General features: G+C 40.2%; 1 protein-coding gene across 2 annotated transcripts in view; it reads right to left on the bottom strand.

The window, feature by feature from the left end:
• Positions 1–21,227, bottom strand: part of NSMCE2 (NSE2 SUMO ligase component of SMC5/6 complex) — a 129,328-nt gene that overhangs the window by 64,566 nt on the left and 43,535 nt on the right. For both annotated transcript variants that reach the window (XM_085221673.1, XM_085221672.1), the window contains exon 4: positions 3,524–3,677. In XM_085221673.1, coding sequence (XP_085077799.1) covers positions 3,524–3,677 — 154 coding nt within the window. The remainder of the gene's footprint in view (positions 1–3,523; positions 3,678–21,227) is intronic.

Raw genomic sequence — 21,227 nt, 5'->3', positions numbered from 1 at the left:
AGATGAGGACAGTCTGAAGGCGATGCAGTGCCTTTCCCCTTCCTGGGACTCAGAGCTGCCTCCGAAGCACAGGACACTGCTCAGGTGGCAGGTAACAAACAGGCAACTCCCTTCCCCTTTCACTTACTGTGGCAGCAAATCTCAAGAACAAGATGGAAAATGCATTAGCTCTCTTTTCTGTTAAAGCAAGGTTATATTTAACTGCTTCACACTCCACATTGTACCTAAAATCCTTATGCCAACTTAATTTCTAAGTAACAAGATGACGTGAGAACACAACATGTCCCTGTTCAGCTATTCCAGAATACAAATGTTAAATCCTGCATAAAAGACGTGCAGGGATTAATGGTAACTCACCATGGGAGGTAAATCATTTTTGTACCTACTCCTTCTGCCCTTTGAGGTGGAAAAGGCTGGGACAAAGGAAAACTCCACAAAAGTTCATCTGAGAAAACTTGGTTGCAGTTCTGATATTTCATCTGAGCTGGCAACAAAAGCAAATCCCAGGAAAGAATAAAAATTGGACCGTACTGTATTTGTGCTCATAGTGCTTTAAATGGGTCAGGGATTATGCATGAAGTTGAGCCCAAATCTGAAAAACTTCCAGTTGAAATGAAAATATTAAACAGGTAGCTATTAGTGAAGATACTGATATACGTAACTCACAAAAAGGAGATTTAAAGTGTGTCCCAGAGTTTGCAGACACATTATAATAAACTACATTTGTATTGATCTGTATTGATGAATCCTTATGAAGACATGGCTCATTAAGGAGAACCTAACAAGCACACATATGACCTGACTTTAGCATGGCTGCTGAATTTTTAACAGGGTGGCCTGAATGTTCTCTTTAGAAAAAAACAAAACAAAAAGCACCATGTAACAGAGGTGTTGTAAGGTAAATCAGCAGTTTATTGAAATTAGCCAGCATTACAGATTTCAAGGCCCTTCAGCTCAACTGGTATTGCAACGCAGACATTTCTGCCTCTGAGCTCATTCTGTACAGTAACACTGCCTTCTATTTGGCATAGGTGGTATCTTAGATAACACTGACAGTGTTCTACTGCACATATCAGCATACTGATTTACTATGTAAAGGCCAACAATGAGGCTTTTTGTACTAGATGGAAATCACAAGTCAGCTTAGCCTCTCACAAAGGTGTTAAGATCAGTGGCCATGATCCGACAAGATGTGAATATCTGTTATTTTTACGTTTATGAATAGTCAATTCTGTGTTTAGAATTGGAGGCCTTTTTAAAGACTGGCCACGAGTGGGGAAAACTCACAGGAGGAGGGAGAAAGGAGGAGGGTAATTGTAAGAAGATCACATTACTACATGAAGTAGAGAAACCAAGCAGTCTTACTGCTTCCAGAACACTACCTCATATGGAAGCAAATTTATATATGTAAACATAAGCAGACTCCATTGATCTTCAGTTACCCATTATTACTCAAGAATGTCTATTAGACTTCCTGGTTAAAGAGCATTTTTAAAGAAAGTGACTTTACAGAGGATGAAGAGATTATTCAGGCAGAAGAGACAACACTCAATGCATGTTTAAGGCAGTACAATTGGGCTTGCTTTGAGAAATGTAACTCATCTCTGTTTGCAGACTTGTGGTAGTATTTAGTTTACCATTTCAAGAGAGGGTGGGCTGAACCAGATTGTTTACTTGAATCCAAGATCATTATTTTGAATACAAGAACACTGTATCGCACCCAAGACTTTGTGAAAATCAACGAACTCTTTCCCATTCAACCTTCTGAATCCCACTGAAGACTGCAACAGAAGAAAATCTGATGGTTTTACCTTATCAAAACCAATACAAATCCTACTAACCCTAAGCTGACCAAGCTGATCAGCAGTCTGTGTACCTAACACAGTTCATGCAATACTGAACATCAGTCCATGCAATATCTTCAGGCTTATCCTGATGGCCACTGTTTGATCTCTACGCACAATCAAAACAGAAGTCCAAGTTGCTAATAAGACAGATCTGGATTTCAGGCAGTAGTAGTTTGATGATATCCTTGTCTCTTTTATTTTTTAAAAAAATAATAACTCTTACTGTGCTTATTTAATTTGAGGATTTTTCAATGGGTCTGCCAGTTGCAGCTCAGTCACACAGCAAGAACTGATTATACCACCGGGGCACACACCCCCTCCTTAAGCAATTACAGACTGGAAAGTAAATCCAAAGTCAGTTATCAAGATTTTATCTTCCCAGTTACAAACACCTGGAAATTAGGAATTACAACATAATGGAGGGCAGTAATAACCGCATGGTTATGTAGGGACCACTTTTTTTGTGGTCTGCAACTTGGTATGTTCATTCTTAAAGTAGTGCCCAGAGTTCTATTAAACTCAGACATCAGTGCTAATACTCAAACTCAAAATCTAAAAAAACCCATAAAGATGGGAAACAAATGTATTAAGCCCTCAAGCTCTACTCCTAGTGAGTGCTGAGATATCAGATCTAAAATTCACCTTGTCAAGCATGTCCTCAGACATCATCAGACTTCATAAATCTCTATAGGGAAGTAATCCAAAATCCAGTGAGTCAGCGGGAAAATTGTTTCCGCTAGTTTCAGTGGGTTTTGCACTGGCCTCCAAAAAAAATGCAAGGAGAGCTACAGGAGAGAACCCAGAATATCGGTTTCCAATGCTATAAATCATTAATCTATGGCTCCTGAAGTTCCTGAGATACCAGTTTATGTTGAAATCAAAATGTGGTGTGGGAGGGAATAGGTACAGGGGTCAAGGGACAGTAAGCAGAATAATATGATTTCAAAACATAACCACGATTGGTGAAGAACAGCACAAGTAGTGTTAGAGCTCATGAACTTTCCCAGTAACAGTAATCTGAGTGATTTTTTAATAGCTGCTATTTGTGCAGGGCAATAAAAGTATACTACTTGGTTGTGTTGCATAAATACTAGAACTGTTAAGTCTCCAACATTTCCTGTAACTCAAGCACAAATAACTTAAAATTTTAACACTTGATGAAGCTATGGAAATTAAGAAAAACATATTTTAATACACTGCAGTATTACACAGTGCGTGCATAGAAGTTGTAAACCTGAGAAAACACACAGTAAGCATTTTCCAACAATATAGTTCTTCTGATTAAAGCAAAGGTCTTCTTAGAGTTGCAACACATCCGAGTTGTGAAACAGGAGCAATTTGTTTAAGTGACAAAAGAAAACAGCTTACCTAATCCTTTTAGAAGATCCCATCAATTAAAGAAAAAACCCTGTCTTCAGATGAAAAAGCCCACCTTACAAAAGGGGATGTGAAACGAGATTCCCATGGTACTTGTACCCAAGCAAGGCAGGAGCTGTGATTCTAAATAAAACTACCTAGGTAGCTACACAGCTTTCTGCTACACAGATACCAGTTTCAGTAAGTTCTGAATTCAGAACACTCACCTCAGCTTCAGCCACAACTGGCAGATCTATACGTTCAGACAGTTAGTACATGTCACCATTTAACAATAATCTTTTAAAAAAAATAAGACTTACATTGTTTTTTCATGTCTTTAAGTTGATCCTTAAAATACATATATTTTTCATTTTTTTCCAAATCTGAGTCACTGTTCATGCTCTCCAATGCAGTAAATTTTTCTTTTACTAGTGATTTTAGATCTGGTATCTTTTCTGGTTTGTCTTGTTTTATCTGTAAGGAACAAGAGATAGAATGCTGTTATTCACTGTGACACATATGGCAATATACAAATGTTATATTTATACAAATATAAATTTGTGAGCACAATCTCCTTTTGACTCCAGTTAGGTGTTCTGCTCTGAAACCATGAACTGCTGGTAATTATTTATCCAAGAAAAAGTAACTACGAAATGTATAGACTATCTTCCAGTGTCATTTAACTCAGATGCTGTATACAGAGCGTATCTTACTTTAACAATAAGGACAACTGAACCTCTGCAGTCAAATTTACCTCTGTGAGCAGCAAAGGTCAACAACAACCAGCACAGCACTGCAGGTGAATGTAACAAAGAATCTAACTCTGTCCCAGAGGGTAAAAAGATGGCTGAAAAACAGAAATTAAAAAGAAAGGAAGAAAGGAGGAAAGAAGAAGAAAAGAAGGAAGAAAAGAAGGAAAGAGAGAGAGGAAGGAAGGAAGAAGAAGGAAGGAAGGAAGAGAAGGAAAGGAAGGAAGGAAGGAAGGAAGGAAGGAAGGAAGGAGAAGGAAGAAGGAAGGAGGAAGGAAGGACTTTCTCTAGTTTTTGCTTGCTTTAATTCTCTTCTCATCATTTTTTCAATCAACTTTTCAGAGGCTTATAACCCATACAGTGATTGATGTAATAACAGCAGAATATGCAGTACAGATAGCTAACACAAAATGAAACCACTTCAATTTATTTGTGCCATGTGAACAACAAGCATTAAGCCATACAGTTAGGCAAAAAGATCACTACTTTAAAAGCACTTGCTTACAGTAATTGCCCCTGGAATAAAGGAAAAATTTGACTGCAAATAAAAATGGAAGTCACGACAGAGGCAACATAAAGTTACTCCAAGAATGTAAAAAGTACTCTGGGAACTCCTTAAAAAACAGTAAAAGTTTTCCCTTCTGTTTCTCAAGCTAACATTAAATTTGAGGGCCTTGTACCTTTGCTAGGTCTTCATAAGAACTACAGTGGTGGGCTGGGGGCAATGTTATGCACTGATGGCCAGCAGAAGAACAGCTTCTGAAAGAAGGCAGCATCTATCAAATCTGTTATCATAAACATTTTCTGAACCAAAGATTATTTCTTCTCCAGCCTATACAAAGCATAGGGCAAAATACATCTGTCTGAAACAAGAGGTAACACCATCTGTGCTCTTCTCCAGCTGCACACCTTAAATCCTGCCCCTCACCAGACAGACAGCACAGAGGCCACTGAGGAGCCTTTCACTAAATTGATTATGTGTTCCAGCATTCACAGAGAGGCAAGGAATCCTATGGGATACATTTTATATTAGGAGTTCCACGGAACTATTATTATTCTTTCAAGAGCAAAGATAGCTTGGCACATTTATGTCAGGTAGGTGCAAGTTACGGCAAGGATAAGAATAAGAAAAAAACACAAACAGCCAGATGGCAGTTTGCAGTTTTCAAAGGTGCTTGGAGACAAAAGATCACCAACCACAACACCCAAAATGGGATGCAAATGGGACAGACACTATACAATAAGCACTAAGACCAGCAGCAGCATCACAGGTGCTCAGACCGCTGCATAAAACCAGGCAGCAGCTTACAGTCCTCATCCTCTGACACTTGGCAAAGGCAGCAAAGAAAAAAAGCCATCCTACGCCTCGGGCAATGGGGCAATCATATGCACTCAAATGATTTGTCTGTCTCAGCACTGCTGCAAAAGAGAACCCACCGTAATCAAAACCAGCATTGTTCTGCACTCAGCTGCAGAAGAAACTTGGCTGTCAGCTGTATTCAAACACATAAAGCATTTACTACATCAAAATACATTTAAATCCGACACATCATAAAATAATGATTTGATTTGGACAGCACACAGAGCAGACATACTCCTTCCTGCCACAGCTCCTTCAGGCTGTTGGTACAGATGTTCTCTCCCTACCACCTTGTCTGAACATAGGACCACATGTGCAGGAGTAGCCCAAATAATACCCAGTCACTAAGACTACTCTCATCAAGAATGAGAGCACTATGACCAGATAACATGTACAAGATCCAGTTGTGTATACTGAAAAAAAAAACAAGTTTCCAAGTTGCCAATACTCACACAAAGAGTAAAAGAAACGATCTGGCTGTTCATTACAGATGTCCATTTGTCACAATGTCAATTAACTATTCTCCACAGGGATTAACTTTTCACATCAAGACAGTTAGATCAGGCTCTTTTTATCTAGTTCTTGACTCGTGAAAGATTTCAGTATAGAAGCTCATCAAGCAGTGTCTGCAGAAATACCCTTGGGTCCAATTTCCAGAATTAAAGGACACAACACACACGAGCAGAAGAAGAAGCAGGAACCGTAACTTACACCATTATGTTAGCAAAAAGGACAGATGTTTCAGAAGCTGCACTGTATGCATGCAAAGAAACTTTGGAAACTTTGCCTACAAGAAGCTTCGTGCAGGCATCTACGCTAGCCTCAAGAGACCCACTGCCTGCACACTTAGAGTCACACAGCTCGCTGCCAGATACCTACCAAGGTAAATGCATGTCATGTTCTAAAGACAACATGAACAGATCCCCAGTTGTCAAGGAAAAACTGTCATTCATACCAGTTTTCCCAACAGCAATATGTGAAGCAGTAAAGACAGTCCAGCAATGCAACATGTATGACATAGGCTCAGACAACCATGTAATGTAGAAATCCGTAGTCAGATGAGATGGTTGAATAACACTCTTTCCTGTAGTTTAATTTATTTCATGTGTTTACAAGATTGAATTCAGTTTCTGTTCACCTCCAGATGATTGCTTTCATTAACATGATTAACAGGGACACCATCCCTGACCACACTCAATACTGCATTGTCACATGCTATTACTGAAATGCCAGGTAGACCTTCTGGAAGGTCAACATGTCGTAGGTGAATAATAAAGCATGTCCGCCCACTGTAATAACAAATAAATACGTTTGCTGTGCATGAGCAATTTCTCTTTGGTGCTGCATGTCCTACTCCATGAATAGGTTTAAGAACGGACTCATGCAACAACACATGACAACAAAAGGAAAAAAAAAAACAACTTGACATCAATCCTAGCTCCTCAGAGTGGGGCAGAATTGCAACATCTTACACACTACATCAGCACACCACACTTACAGGTACATTCCAGTTTTCTTCAGTTCTCACCACCCACTGCCTACTGTACAGATTCATGACAGACGTAGTGATGAGATCAGCAAAAGAAAATGAAGGAGGCCAATATAAACACAGGATATGGCAAAGGGATGGAGCAGAATTATCAGTACTCAAGGTAACAAGCTGGGGTCATACTTTTTGATTTCCGGAGCCTATCAGAGAGATGCTCACTAGCAAACCTGAAGCCATCAGTATGTTCAATTTGTCAGTAAAAATTACTTCACATAGGAACCATGAAAGACACGTTAAGCAAACGGCTGCTCATTTAGCAGCACTGTCAGCCAAAACCAGCATGCTAAGCAACACCTTGCAGTCATTAGTCAATCCATTGAGAGTTTGATTTTGAAATGGGGTGGAGGCATACACACCCTACAAAGCATCCTGGAAATGACATATAACTATGAACTGGGAGTGTTAAAGACATATGGTGAAAAGAAGTATCAGTCACAACAGCTTGTTTACAGCAATAGAAAAAGCAGAAGGATCTGCTATGACAGTCCCAAAGCAGCAATGAACCACACAAGTAGTTACATGGAAGCTCAGCAATAAGAACAGGCATGTTATATAAGATTATTAATGGTACACCATGCATGATCTAACAGCATTTCTGACAGGAAAACATATTTAGAAATACACCCCCCAAAAATACACTGTTTAAGGAAACATAGCCGTGATTTACTTATCAAAAGAAACATTTGCTCATGGAAATAGGTTATTGTGTTTTAATGGGCAATGCTTATGAAATGAGCCAGCCCACAGCAGCTCTCTGACTTCTATCAACATACATCCACAGGAATGAGACTTGTTTTTGTAGATTCTTTCACTGGCACAATGTGTGTGTTAAATACATAAACAGTTAGACTGCCTCCAAAAATCCATTAGCCAATCCAATGGCTTTTGCAAGACCAGCTTGCACAAGCCTAAGAAATTTGTAAACTCCAGGTATTCTAAGAGCCAGTCTGGAGAATTTTTATGTCATCAATCAGCACTGTCAAAAAGGAAAGGAATTCTTCTGTTCCAGATCAGTCCCAGAGCCAGTTAGGTCACAGAATCACAGAATGGCCAGGGTTGGAAGGGACCTCAAGGATCATGAATCTCCAACCCCCTGCCACATGCAGGGCCACCAACCTCCACATTTAATACTAGGCCAGGGTGCCCAGAGCCCCATCCAACCTGGCCTTGAACACCTCTAGGGACAGGGCATCCACAACCTCTCTGGGCAGCCTGTTCCAGCACCTCACCACTCTCATAGTAAAGAACTTAAATGTAAAACATCCCATTGACTAAAACTGGACCAGCTTGCAGCACTGATCTACAAACAATAAGGGATCAGTGCCTTTTTAGGCACTGATCAGCATAACTGCATGCGTGCAGCATTACAGTGTTAAGTAATTTGTCCTTCCCCAATGTTACATCTCAAAGCATTTTGCAACTATTAAAGAATTTAGCCTCAAACATCCATTATGACATACATACTACCAATTGTATTTTACAGATAGTAAGACTGGCACAAAGAGATGAATAGCTTCGCCTAAGGATGCACAAGGAGACTCTGGCAGAACCAAGAATAAATAATTCCCAGCCCTCTACTTTGAGCACAAAGCCATCCTTCTACCTTTCCTTTTAGTTGAGGGAGAGTTTGAAATAATATACGCATATAAATAACATTACAACACCTTGTGGCTGCTTGGCAAACTTTGTGACAAAAGGGTGGCATTCTGTGTACCACAAAAATGCCCCACTGGACATTGTTTCAGCATGTACAGTGTCTCAGCATGTAATGCTCCATGGTTATCTCCTAGCCTTTTCTTCTCTCTCGAGCCCTTCTCTCTAAGTTCTTTAGCTGCATGTCTTATATCTCATCGCTGCTCTTATGTACTCTTTCTCAGGGTCATTTTTAGGTCCCTTAGTACTGAGGAATTTGCCATTTTATTGAAATTTCTTGCCACGCCTGAACCACGTTGGCATTTCCTGTACAGTAATGCTATCATTTCAAAGAATTTTAATTTTTCTCCTTAATCATTCAAGCCACATATTAGTTGTTCCCTGTAATTTAATCCCGTTAAGCTATGGACTTTTAAAGTTTAATTCATGGATATTATTGGCACTAGGTATATATGAGGTTAAGAAACAATCCTGTTTGCCAATGACCTTTTTAATGATCAAGTCAGCTGACATGGCAGAATTTCTTCATTTTCCAGATTCTTTGTTGTTTCACTTATGAAAGGGAGGGTGATTACTCATGTGGTGCTAAGAAGCTCTGAGGTTACCTAGATGTTGATATCCTCTTGAGACAACCCAAAAAAGGATAGGCTGGCAGCCTCCAACTAACTCTAAACTCAAAACTCATAGTAATTTAGACTGCATTTACACTACATCCATGTGTTTGTGCATACGCTTTTAGAATCCTGACAGCAGTTGTGACTTCTGAATAAAAAACAAGTGTCTCATTGCTCCTGCTGGGAGAGAATGTCTTACCTCCGCAAGTTTGATATTGTACTGGAACTCCATCAGTATTTTTCATACAGATGACTTCAAGTAGTTCAGGACTTTGTGAGACCAGCCAATGAAACCCTTCTAAGATCCAGTTTGGATAGCTTGGGTAACTCGCACTTTCTGAATTGGTATAGCTTCAAAAATGTCTGGATTCAGACATACATTACTTATTTCAGAGAACTAATGCCAAGAATTCGTTGCTATGTAAGAATGGACATTGACAGAAAAGCCTTGGTGGACACTGTCATTAGATAAGAATAACCTTCCTTTATTTAGATCTGCTATGCAAGAGAATCAAACAAAAATGCACGGTACATTTCTTATTTAACGATCCATGTGTCCTATTATTTCATCCCTACCTCAGTAAATAATTTCTTATTACAAATATGCAGCCTTTCAACAGACACACTTATTTTACCTCAGGACAAGTCAAAGTTTGCTGTGATTATTTATTACAACCAATTTTTTTTCACTGAGAGGGAAAATAACATGGGAGCTAAGTAAATTTGTGGGTTGAGTCACCCCGACTCTTTGTGAATCATGTGAGAACCAACCTGAAGTGAGTCACCACTGTAACTGAATCAGGCTGCAAAATTTCAGCTTAACCTAAACAGTCATTTATTATTCTTCAATGGCTGGATTCAAATCCTTAGCAAACATCAGATCATTTGTTGATGCACAAATAAAACGCAGCTCTTGGAAACATCTGCAAAGGCAGTCAAAAAGGACATCATCATTCAGCAGCAGGATCAGCACTTGTTTGAACACGGCTGCTGCAGTCAGGATCGCCTCAGGGCCCACATCTGATCCAGGAGATTCAACACCTCTGCACACCATGGCTGCAGGGCCGGGACTCTGGTTGAGCAACACCTTCGCAGACAGTTGTGAAATGCCAAGAAAGGCATATTTATGAGGGTTGACCCACACTTATGACACATAGTGCCTATTAAACAGGGCCAGCACAACAGAAAATGGCTGTCAGCACGTTTCAAATAGCCCCAAACTGCCAGAATAACAGTCTAAAGGGGAAGTAGAGTTGCCAAGGTTCAAAAGCAGCGTGCCAATACGGTGGCTGCAGCTAAGGTACATTCTCACCACAGTTCCTTTTCCCTACTACAAACACAGCTGGAGATGTTTAACCTTTATAAAGAAAGCAAGCACAAATTCTGTAGGCTTATGCTGTGCATACAGGGGTATATCCAACCCTAACTCCTCACAAGTCATCACATGTGGGAGCCATTTTGGTAAGGCTAGAAATGAACTTTGGCCCACTCTGTTTGCTTTCTTTCTCTTGTTTGGAAAGGAACTGAATATACAGAATGGGATTAAAGTGAGCATCAGATAAAGGTACAAAATTACCCTGTTACCTACTATGGCAGAGACAGGACTCTGAACATCTTTCTGTTTCTCTTCAAGACCCCCAGTGTCTTGCTTTGCAAAGTACAAAGGGGTAAAAAGAAGCAAGGAAAGGGGATTGCATTTAAATATCAGTATTGGAACCATTTGTTACCAATACTGTAAAACTAGCTCGTAAATACAGCAATAAATGTGTTACAAATGAGATTTTCCCAAGATACTAAAGTGAAGAAAGTTAGTAGATATTTATCACAAAGAATAGAATTCTGTCTTCACCTTGTCTCTCTCTACTTTTTCAATATGTGATGTATAAACACACAAAATATTCCAGAGTGTTTAGGAAATATTTATGAACACATCTAGGAATTATGGCTTAAGACAGTTGAACAGTAACGTAATTGTACTGACTTCCTCCCTACCTAACATTCTGCCACAAAAACAGTTTGCATGCAAGGTGTAGTAGAGATACAAAACATCTTGTTTTAAGCAATTTTGCCTGAGCAAAGATTAGGGCCTTTAACAACAAAAGTAACTGTATTTATAAAAATGCTGCCTTTCCAGCAGCATGGTAGGGACTGTGAAACAGATGGCGCATCTCTCTTAGCAAGGTTAATTCAGCAAGTGCATCAGGCTGTTGAACCAGTTTACCAAGTTTCTGATTAATTCATATATTTAGAAAATACATTAACATGGATATTACCTTTTTTTGTGTGTGTGCGTTTAATGTCCTACTCAAACTGATGAGAATTTAGACATTGATTTCAGTGGGAGAAGAAAAAGGCCCTAAGGTGATTTCAGATTAACAACTTGTTTACTCTTGCATGGCTCTGCCTGGTTGACTGAGATCACTAAAACCCATGTTTTCCATAGTGTGAAAAGGACTAAATCCTAAAACAATTCAGCGTTATCTTCATCAGCTCCTACAAAATCCTGTTGATTTATATCACCTGTGAAGCTGATCCTTGATTAAATACAAAGTGTGACTTACCTTCTGGAGAACTGCATACACCATGTTTATTAAAATCAGTTGATTTTCTAGAGGTGTTTCCCACATTCCCCAAGTATACCTTCAGTGAAAGTCAAGCAGAATTTTTTCAGTTTTTATTCCTTTTGAATCTTTTTTGTTCCAAGGATTAAATTCTTGTCTCTCAGAAGTTTTTCACTGACAGCATTTCTTCTTCATACTCGACACAACAGCAATGTTAGTCATGCTGTAATTTTTCATTAAGATTGAACATAACCTTTAAACTTGTGGGAACCAGCAGCAAGATTTCTAAGTACAGACTCGTGCTTTACTTGAATTGACATCAGTTGAAAAACATATATCCTGTTTGACACTTACAGACTAGACTCACTGAATTAATATATCCATATTAATATAAGGATCAAGATTGGCAATAAGTCCAACAGACCCAGCTCTACCTTTAACACTGACTTCAGCAATGGTGCAGAGCCACACTAAGCAGAAAAAAAAAGATCATTGATTGTGAACTAGAGTCTGTCCTAGATTTACTTATGAGCAGACAGCACCAACCCTATACTGCAATGGGTGCAAAAGTGGGTGTACCTCACTTACATGACAGTCCTAGTTTGTGCCCTCGAGCCAAATTGCCTTTATTTGCCTTTTATTGTGAATGCCTTAGAGATGAATCTCTCCCTTGAGCCTTTCCACATATCACATTCTTCAATCATTAATAATGTTTTCCTATCTGGTTTCCTATTGGGACAGCCCTCCGTACAGTAATTAGCCACTAAATCCCAGGTCTTATTTCCATTATTATCCATCTTGATTTACCAGTTCCAGCTGACAGCCTGCTTCTCTTTCCTTGTCTTAGCAAACACCATGGGCTTTTACACACACGAGTGACAGGTTGCACAGGACACTCTGGAATGCTAAGATACTCTTTCCTATGCAGGTGTCCCCAGTTCTTACAGGCTTCCTGATGGCCATATAACATCAGACAGATAATGATGTTTTTAACTGCAATTCTTTTACTTCTTTCTGCTTACAGATCACAGAATCACAGAACTGTAGGGGTTAGAAGGGACGTCGAGAGATCATTGATTCCAACCCCTCTGCTAAAGCAGGTTCCTGCAATAGGTCACAAAGACATCCAGCAAAGTTGTGAACATTTCCACAGAGAAGCATTATGAAACCTGAAGAGCTATTTTATTACAAACTATTACATGGACTTCCTTATCTAAGCTCAATACCAGCCTGCTGAAATACCTTACTACTCTCTGCAGTAAAGAGATTCAAATTTTGTGAATACAGTAATAAGCTCTAATTAAACAAATACTACTGACAGCAATACCTAAGTGTAAGATGGATAGAGATGCAATCTGATAGCTGAGCATAGAACAGAGAGCACAGGAAAGTTTTTACAAATTCACAAATTTCCTTTCTGTTATCTTCAAACTCAGACATATTTTTTATTCTCTCACAGCTTCTGCAATGCTATCAAATTTGTCTCCCCATATTCTCCCAGGCTGTCTCCCAGCATAAGCCCTATGCCAGAGACCTCTCTTGATCACACCACTCCTGTCATTCCAAATTCTCCCTCAAATTTACGGTCCAAACTCTTGTATGTAATACTGGGTTTTGAACTCATCCTTCTTACTACAACACTTTTCCTTCTTTTTTTTTAGCGTGCCTTTTGAAGATCTCATCACTACTCATCACAATTTATCAGTATTGCACTTTCCCATTTATATCTATCAAACTCACTTTTCCTTCATTTCTCTGATTCATTCACTATATATCACATGCTAAACTGATTCCTCTCTTATTACTAGCACTAATTACGGGATGCCTCCATCATTCCTTTCTACATTACATTTTCACCAAACACCAATTCCTGAGTCACTGGCAAAGCAGCTGGGAAGCAGCGGGAGTGAGCGTGTGCCTTTCTGCCATGCAGGGCTCACCAGTCCCACCAATAGTTTATGCTGGTCCTGGGACGTATCACATTATGTGCTCTCCAAGTGCAGTCACGATTATTTGAGAGTGTTTTGTCTTGAGAGTGCTACTGCCACACACTTCCACCAGTGGAAGTCACAGACTTACAGAATCACCGAATGGCCAGGGTTGGAAGGGGCCTCAAGGATCATGAATCTCCAACCCCCCTGCCACATGCAGGGCCACCGACCTCCACATTTAATACTAGACCAGGCTGCCCAGGACCCCATCCAACCTGGCCTTGAACACCTCTAGGGACAGGGCATCCACAACCTCTCTGGGCAGCCTGTTCCAGCATCATCATCCTAAGTCATCTCACTACACATAGAAAGTGAAACAATATGACTTATCTTAAATAACTAACCTTATATAATTGCATCTCACTTTTCAATGGAGGCTTGAAAATACTTAGAATTCAACTTGAAAATAGTTATTCACGATAAATGAGGTTTCATCCACAACTCAGCCAACCACTTGCAATTTTGGACAGAGTAACTTGACATTTCAAATTGTTATCAAATTGCATCATGATTGTGCCTCTTTGTTTCTGTCTTCTGCCATGCAATAAACAGTCTTTATGATCATACTACCTCCTTCTTCATGAGTTTCTCAGCTCCACTAATCTTTCCAGCATATCGTTTTGTCCAAGGAATCTTAATTTTGACTGCAGACACTATTCACCTCCAAAAATAAAGGGCAGCTGATACCTGCCATTGTTTTTAAGATCTTGACAGACTCCTGTGATGAGGAATGAGGAATGTTATGTAAGATACTATTTGCAAAAGAACCCAAGAACAAGACATACAACTCCCTGAGGAAGTTATGGATTACAATCAGTAAACAGATCATTAGCTGGTCAGTCATTTCATTGTTCACATGGAAGAGAGAATGAGACGTCTACTGAGACATAACAAACGTAACAAAACTGAAAGGAATACTCACCAGCAGAAGAAAAAAAAAGTCTTTTGCAGTCACTAACTCAAAATGGAATAATTAAAAATCCCACTTCAGAAGCTACTGCTTTGAAGTGGAACTGCAGATCTCTATTTGCATATTAGGAACGCTTGTGTAGATTTCCATGCTCAATCTGGGTATGAGATTGCAGATGAGGATGACAAGACTCTGAATTAGGACAAATCAAATGGATGCAGACTCATGAAATCCTGCAGAGATAATTATAAGTCTTTCAAGATGATGTAATTAGTATATTAGCATGGTTTCCTCCTTTAGCAGTAAATACATTTTAACAATGTGTAAAGCCTTTATGTCTAATGTATCAGTTCTGGTAAAAGTCTTTTGTGCCCTTCTGTTTGGTCTGTCAGCATCATTATAAACTCCTACTTTATAGCAGATAACTAGATTCACAAAAAGACTAAGTTGTAGCAGAAATGCGAATTTGCCGCACTTAAACTTCAGACAAAATGATATCTAATGCAATCCCTCCCTAAATTAAACACTTGGACTTTTTATGAAATCGAAGAAGAAAGGTAAGCGTCAAAAAGCAGCAACTGAAAAAGTCATCCATCTAAGCAAGAAGTTGTCTAAGCGACTCAGTAGGACAGGGAGTCCTGTTCCTTTAATGGGGATGGGTGCCTCCACCGCAAACCCTCTCCTTGAGTCAGATGCTTAAGCCAGCCAAATCCTTCCTCACAAACAACGATGAGAAAGACCCACATGCTATCAGATTTAATATCTAAGTGGTTAAAACAGTCATCAGTAGGGTAAGTGACCCGTTTTCAAATCTTTGCTCATCCCATGTGAGTTGTCCCAGCCCATAGGCTATTAGGTATTCAGGGGTAAGACATCTCGGTCTCTCCTGTTTGAAGTTGTTCCACTTTGTATAACTAATTAAAAGGTAATTGGAGCAAGTACTTGAACCTGACTCTCCCACATCCCAGGTTATTGCCTAACTATTCAGCTGAAGAATCACTCTCTCATTTTGCCTCTTAAAGATTCTTAAATCATGTAAGCACTTCTGAAAACCCTATTCTCAGTATTTTACATACAAGGATTCACAGAACACAATCACATTCATTTCAGAGTTCCTCCAGCACAGACCTCCAATTCTTCTAACACACAGTACCAGCCCACTTGTTCAACGGCAAAAGCTAAGCAATTTTTGTTTGGTTGTTGTTGAGGGAAGGAGGGATGCTACTTCAAATATTTTATCACAATGTAACCCATTTTTGCAAGTACAAAACCAACTCTTCCTGTGGGTGTTGATTTCTTGCTTGGAGAAGGCAATGAGAAGCCTCCAAGAGTATTCATAGATAGCAGAATAAAGGAGCCTTGGTCTTTCACAATGATTGATAATCACTCTTTGGATTCTAAAAATACAGTATGGGCTTCAGACAGAGCTGATGCGATGAACAGATCTCTGCTCTAAAGTGCTCACAAAGTAAATGATGGACCTGGCAGACAAGCAACAATGCAATATAAACCACACATCAGGAAAAACACAGATTACAAATCCAGGATAACGAAACACAAGTGAAAGCTTGTAAGGTATTTCAAAATAATGCCAGCCTGGCGTAACAGGTGTTTGTTCAAGGACTAAAAGGGCATAAAGAGCTGATATAAGAAAGACTGCTGACTAGGGAAGAAATATTTCAAGAAGTGCACATGACAAAGGAATTCAAGGAAGGCTGTTCAACTGAGCGACACATGCAATAAATGCAAACAGTTATCCAGCGCAAATCTTTTTTTTTTTTTATTGTTACTCTGGGTTACACGTCCTATATGAGAGTTCAACAAAATAAAACACAGCAACAAAAAACACCAAAAAAAAAACATAACACTCAACTCACAGCAAGAAAGCAGGGAACACTGATGTAACTATTCTGTTTATGATGTTGGTAAAACCTTCCTCATGAACAAAATTCCAGTTTCAAAATGTAAATTAACAGCAGTCTGAGAAAAGAGAAGGGAAAATTTTAGAAGTGTTGGGTGAGCAGTGGCCTAGGAAAACTTAAGAGTCCAACAGAGAATTGTGAAATGTTACATGTGACAACATTACACAGCAAGAGGGGAAGATGTGATTCAAAAAAACAAAATTTTGGCTGTACAAAAACATACTGGTTCATTTATGGCTTACAGAAATGTTTTTGCGATACACCACTCCCAGAGCCTTCAGCTTACAGGAGCTCTTTGCCATAGCAGAGGGTAGTGGAGACATAATGCCAGCACAAACCAATCCCCAGAACAAAAGGTTAAAGTCTTTTACAATATTTAATTTCTGTAGAGATTTTAACATTTAAATGCACCATTACAAAACAAAATGACTCAGTATAGATGTAATACAGATGTACCAAAAAGCATTAGTCATTCAATAAAACAGGCACCGAGGATTTACTAAAAATACTTCACAGAAGAAAAATAACATATATTTACTGCATGGTTGTTGTGGAAAGCACAGAAAACCAAATCCTACATAAATCAACAATCATAAATAATTTGTCTACCCCTAAACTAGAACTGCTAATCCCATTCGTAAACCAGCAGAATTAACTCATCCCCAGATCCTTGCTCTAGCTTTGAACAGCAGTGCAATAAGCAGCAATGCATGACAGTACCAGCGATCACAAGGCAGGGCACACAGCAGGAACAAAAGAACTAATGGGCAGTGTGAGCAGCTTGCTGCCAGGTGAGAGTCTCAGGAGGGGCAAAGCTCTTCTGCATCAGCTTCCTTCCCACCAGAGGAGCCCCAGCAGCAAGGAGCCTGCCATCGGGATATGAATACAGAAGCAAAGCAGTAAACTTGGCAGACAGACTGCAGGGAGAATAAGAAATCACAGAGATACCACTGCCGCATCAGGGCTGACACGAGGGAGAACAACAGATTTGAAGAAGTTTCTCCAAGGCACCAGGTTGAGGCCAGTAGGATAAGAAGTATGACTGAAGGAAGAGGATAGGAACAAGCAGAGTGTAGAAGCTGGATGCCAGTAACTTTGGGTAACAGGAATAAAGCTCTGTTTCCTTCTCCAGCTGCACCTCACTAACAGTTTGGAAAAGCAGTGGGTGTTTTGGGAGCAAATACTGAGTGGGTATCTCAAGTGTTTGGATTATTATGAGCACTGAGATGCAGCTGTGTTAGTGACTGTTGATGATCCCCCACATGAGACAGATGAATTCAGCCCTGCTATCCAGGCAGGTGTGCTCCTCATCCAGAGCCAAGGTCACTGACAGTGAAAAGACTGTCACCATTTATCCAGTCTCCCAGATTTTGCCACTTGCTGCTAATCCTTGTGGAACAGAAGTAACACAGCCAAGGGAAATCCCAAGCAGCTCAAATAAAGCATAGAGATCTGAGCAAACATGGGATGGCAGAAATCCCAGTCCTGCTTTCTTCAACTCTTCTAGTCAAGGGAGAAGTTTGGCTAGCAGATGTAGCCAGGAGACTGATGCCTTGAAGGACTGCTATGAAGATAGGGAAGCCACCTGACAAAAACACCTCTGAAGAAATCTGCTCACTTAGTAGGGATGGCTTTAAATTAAATTTGCTGAGGGATGGGTACTTACGCCCAGAGGTAAGGAGATGGTGCATATGGAACAGAAAGAATGTGTGAGAAAAGCCTGGAAGGGAAAATTACATATTCCTACTCGGAAGGGAGGGCATGCAGAGCCTTACCTCCAGTATCTGAATACAAATGCACAGAGCTTGGGCAAGCGTTTGGAAACTAATGCATCAAGCTTGGGCAATGAACAAGAAGAACTGGAAGTCTGTGCAGAGTCAGAGAGTTACGATTGTGATCAGGATCACCAAGATGAAATGGGATACCATGCATGACTGGAAAAGTATCATAAAGACTGGTCAAGAAGAACAAGTTGTGAGAAGGACAGCTGCACTTTCTTACAGAGTATCTCATTGTCCATGTGGAGTTCCAGTGTAAAACAGATAGATCCACCAGGAATCTTATGATCAAAAGCAAAGGCAAGAGCAGTACTGGTCACATGGCACTGGGGACCTTTTACAGACCACATGATCGATGGAAGAAGTGGATAATCTAAAATAACCTACTAATTGAACTTGGTACTCCTTGGAGATTTCAACCATGTGAGCACCATGGCATTGTGCCAGCATTCCAGAATGTCTCCAGACTGCACTAATGATAACTTTTCAATACAGCTGCTAAAGAGACCAAGCAAGGTCAGTACTCAACCAGTGAGCATAAACAGGGAGGAACAAGTGGCAAATGTGGCCACCAGTATTAGACTGGGAGCGGTGATCACACTGATTGCACAGAGGATCCAGAAAAAGACTGAGAAGGTAAGCAGAAGGTGTAGGATTCAGGACTTTAAGCAACTGAACCTAACAACTGTTAGGAGTCATTTAGCTGAAACTCCTGGGAAACTGACACAAAAGATGCCGACAATAGGTGCTGAATTCTTACAGAAAACTTACTGATAAATCAGGAATAAATCATCTTGTTGTAAAAGAAGAGTAGACATTTCAGTAGAAGGCTCATTTGAATAGGCAAGGAGCTCCTTAATGAAGTGAAATGCAAAAGAACAGGCAACAAAAAGGAAATACAAAAGAAGTGCTTTGATGCTTAGAGACAAAACCGGGAAACCCAAAGTATGTTTACAATTAAAACAAGTGATGGCAGCAAGAAGAAATTCTGTAAGATCAGAGGAAATGTGGGGATGTTAAAGAATGAGGTACACAGACTAGTGATTGTTGTGTTGGAAAAGGCTGAAGTACTCATCATATTTTTGCCTAAATCGTCAGAGGCAGTGATTACTTCTGGATTTCCAGTTCTACCAGGACTGGTTGGGAAGGAGCAGTTTATGGAAGAAAAGTTAGGAATGAGTTGAAGAAGAACAGCTAAATGTATTCAAATCTGTGCTGCCAGACAAGAATCATCAGAAAGTGCTGAAAGAATCTCAGAATCACCAAAGTTGGAAAAAACTTCCAAGAACATCTAAGTCCAACCATTCACCTACCATCTATGTTCCTTAGCACAACTTCTAAACAATTTGTGAACACTGCCAGGGATAATGACTCAACTATCTCCCTAGAAAGTCCATTCAAGTGCTTCATCACTTTTTCAGAAAAGAAATTTTCCCTAATATCTCACCTGAATGTCCCCTGGTGCAACTTGAGGCCATTCCTGCTAGTCCTATTGCTGGTTATGCAAGAGAAGAGGCCAACATCCACCTCACCACAACTTCCTTTCAGGGAGTTGTAGACAGCGATAAGACCCCTCAACAGCTTCGCTGTCAGTACTCAAAGCGTGGCCTCACCAGTGCTGAATACAGAGGAATAATCATCTCCTTACTCCTGCTGGCAACACTTTCTGATACAAGCCAGGATGCCATTGGCCTTCTTGGCCACCTGGGCACACTGCTGGCTCATGTTCAGCCAACAGCTGATGAACATATCCACGTCCATTTCTTCCACACAAACTTCTAGCCAATCTGATCAAAGCCTGTAGTGTTGCCTGGGTTGTTGTGGCCAAAGTGCAGCACCAGGCACTTTGTCTTGTTGAACTTCATTCCACTCGCCTCAGCCCAATGATCTAGCTGGTCCAGATCCCTCTGTAGGGCCATCATACCCTCACACAAATCAACACAGCTTGTTGACATGTGCAAACTTACTGAGGTTGCACTCAATCCCCTCATCCAAGTTACCAATAAAGATATTAAACAGGTCAGGCCCCAGTACCAACCCCTGGGGAACACCACTTGTGCTCAGTCGACAGCTGGATTTAACTCTATTTACCACCACTCTCTGGGCCCAGCCCTCCAGCCAGCTCTTCACCCAGCAAAGAGTGTAGCTGTCCAAGCCACGGGTTGCCACCTTCTCTAGAAGAATACTGTGGGATAACTGGCTGATGTGACTCCAAGATGCCTTGTCAGTTACCTACAAAAAACATAACTATCAGGACAGTTCCATAACATAAGGAAAAACATTTTCTCTCAGAGAGTGGTCAGACACTGGAATGGACTGCCCAGGAAGGTGGTGGAGTCACCATCCCTGGCAGTGTTCAAGAGGCATCTGGATGAGAAGCTACGAGACATGGTTTAGTGCTTGTGGTAGCAATGGTAATGGGAAGGTGGTTGGACTAGATGATCTTGTGGGTCCTTTCCAACCTTGTGATTCTATGGTTCTATGATTCTATGAGAAAAGGAGAAAAGCAAGTGCTATCTCTGCCTTTAAAAAAGGCATGAGAAAGGACTGGGGCAACTACAAGCTAGTTAGCCTCACTTCAGTCCCTGAAATGTTTACGTACCACATCCTTTTGGAATGCACTTCCAAACATGCAGAAAACAAAAAGTCAATCAGCATTAATCAAGATGGACTTACAATCGGTAGATCGTGCTTGATCAACCTGATTGCTCTACGTGACGAAATGACCTGTTAGGCAGACATGGGGAGAGTGGTGAATATAATCAAATGGTCTAGTCAGTAGATTGAAAATCAGTGGGATTGCTCTGTTGAGAGGGTAACACCTATGATAAATCTTAGTTTGACATCTAACTGGCAGACAGTACCTGGCAAAACACTTTACTGCAGAATCAAAGAATAGAATCATAGAATCACATAATCACCAAGGTTCGAAAAAAC

Source organism: Meleagris gallopavo, chromosome 3, assembly GCF_905368555.1.
Source record: "Meleagris gallopavo chromosome 3, MGAL_WU_HG_1.1, whole genome shotgun sequence".
NCBI lineage: Eukaryota > Metazoa > Chordata > Aves > Galliformes > Phasianidae > Meleagris > Meleagris gallopavo.
Note: the sequence above shows the minus strand (reverse complement) of the source record. Positions and strands in the feature narration are given on the sequence as shown.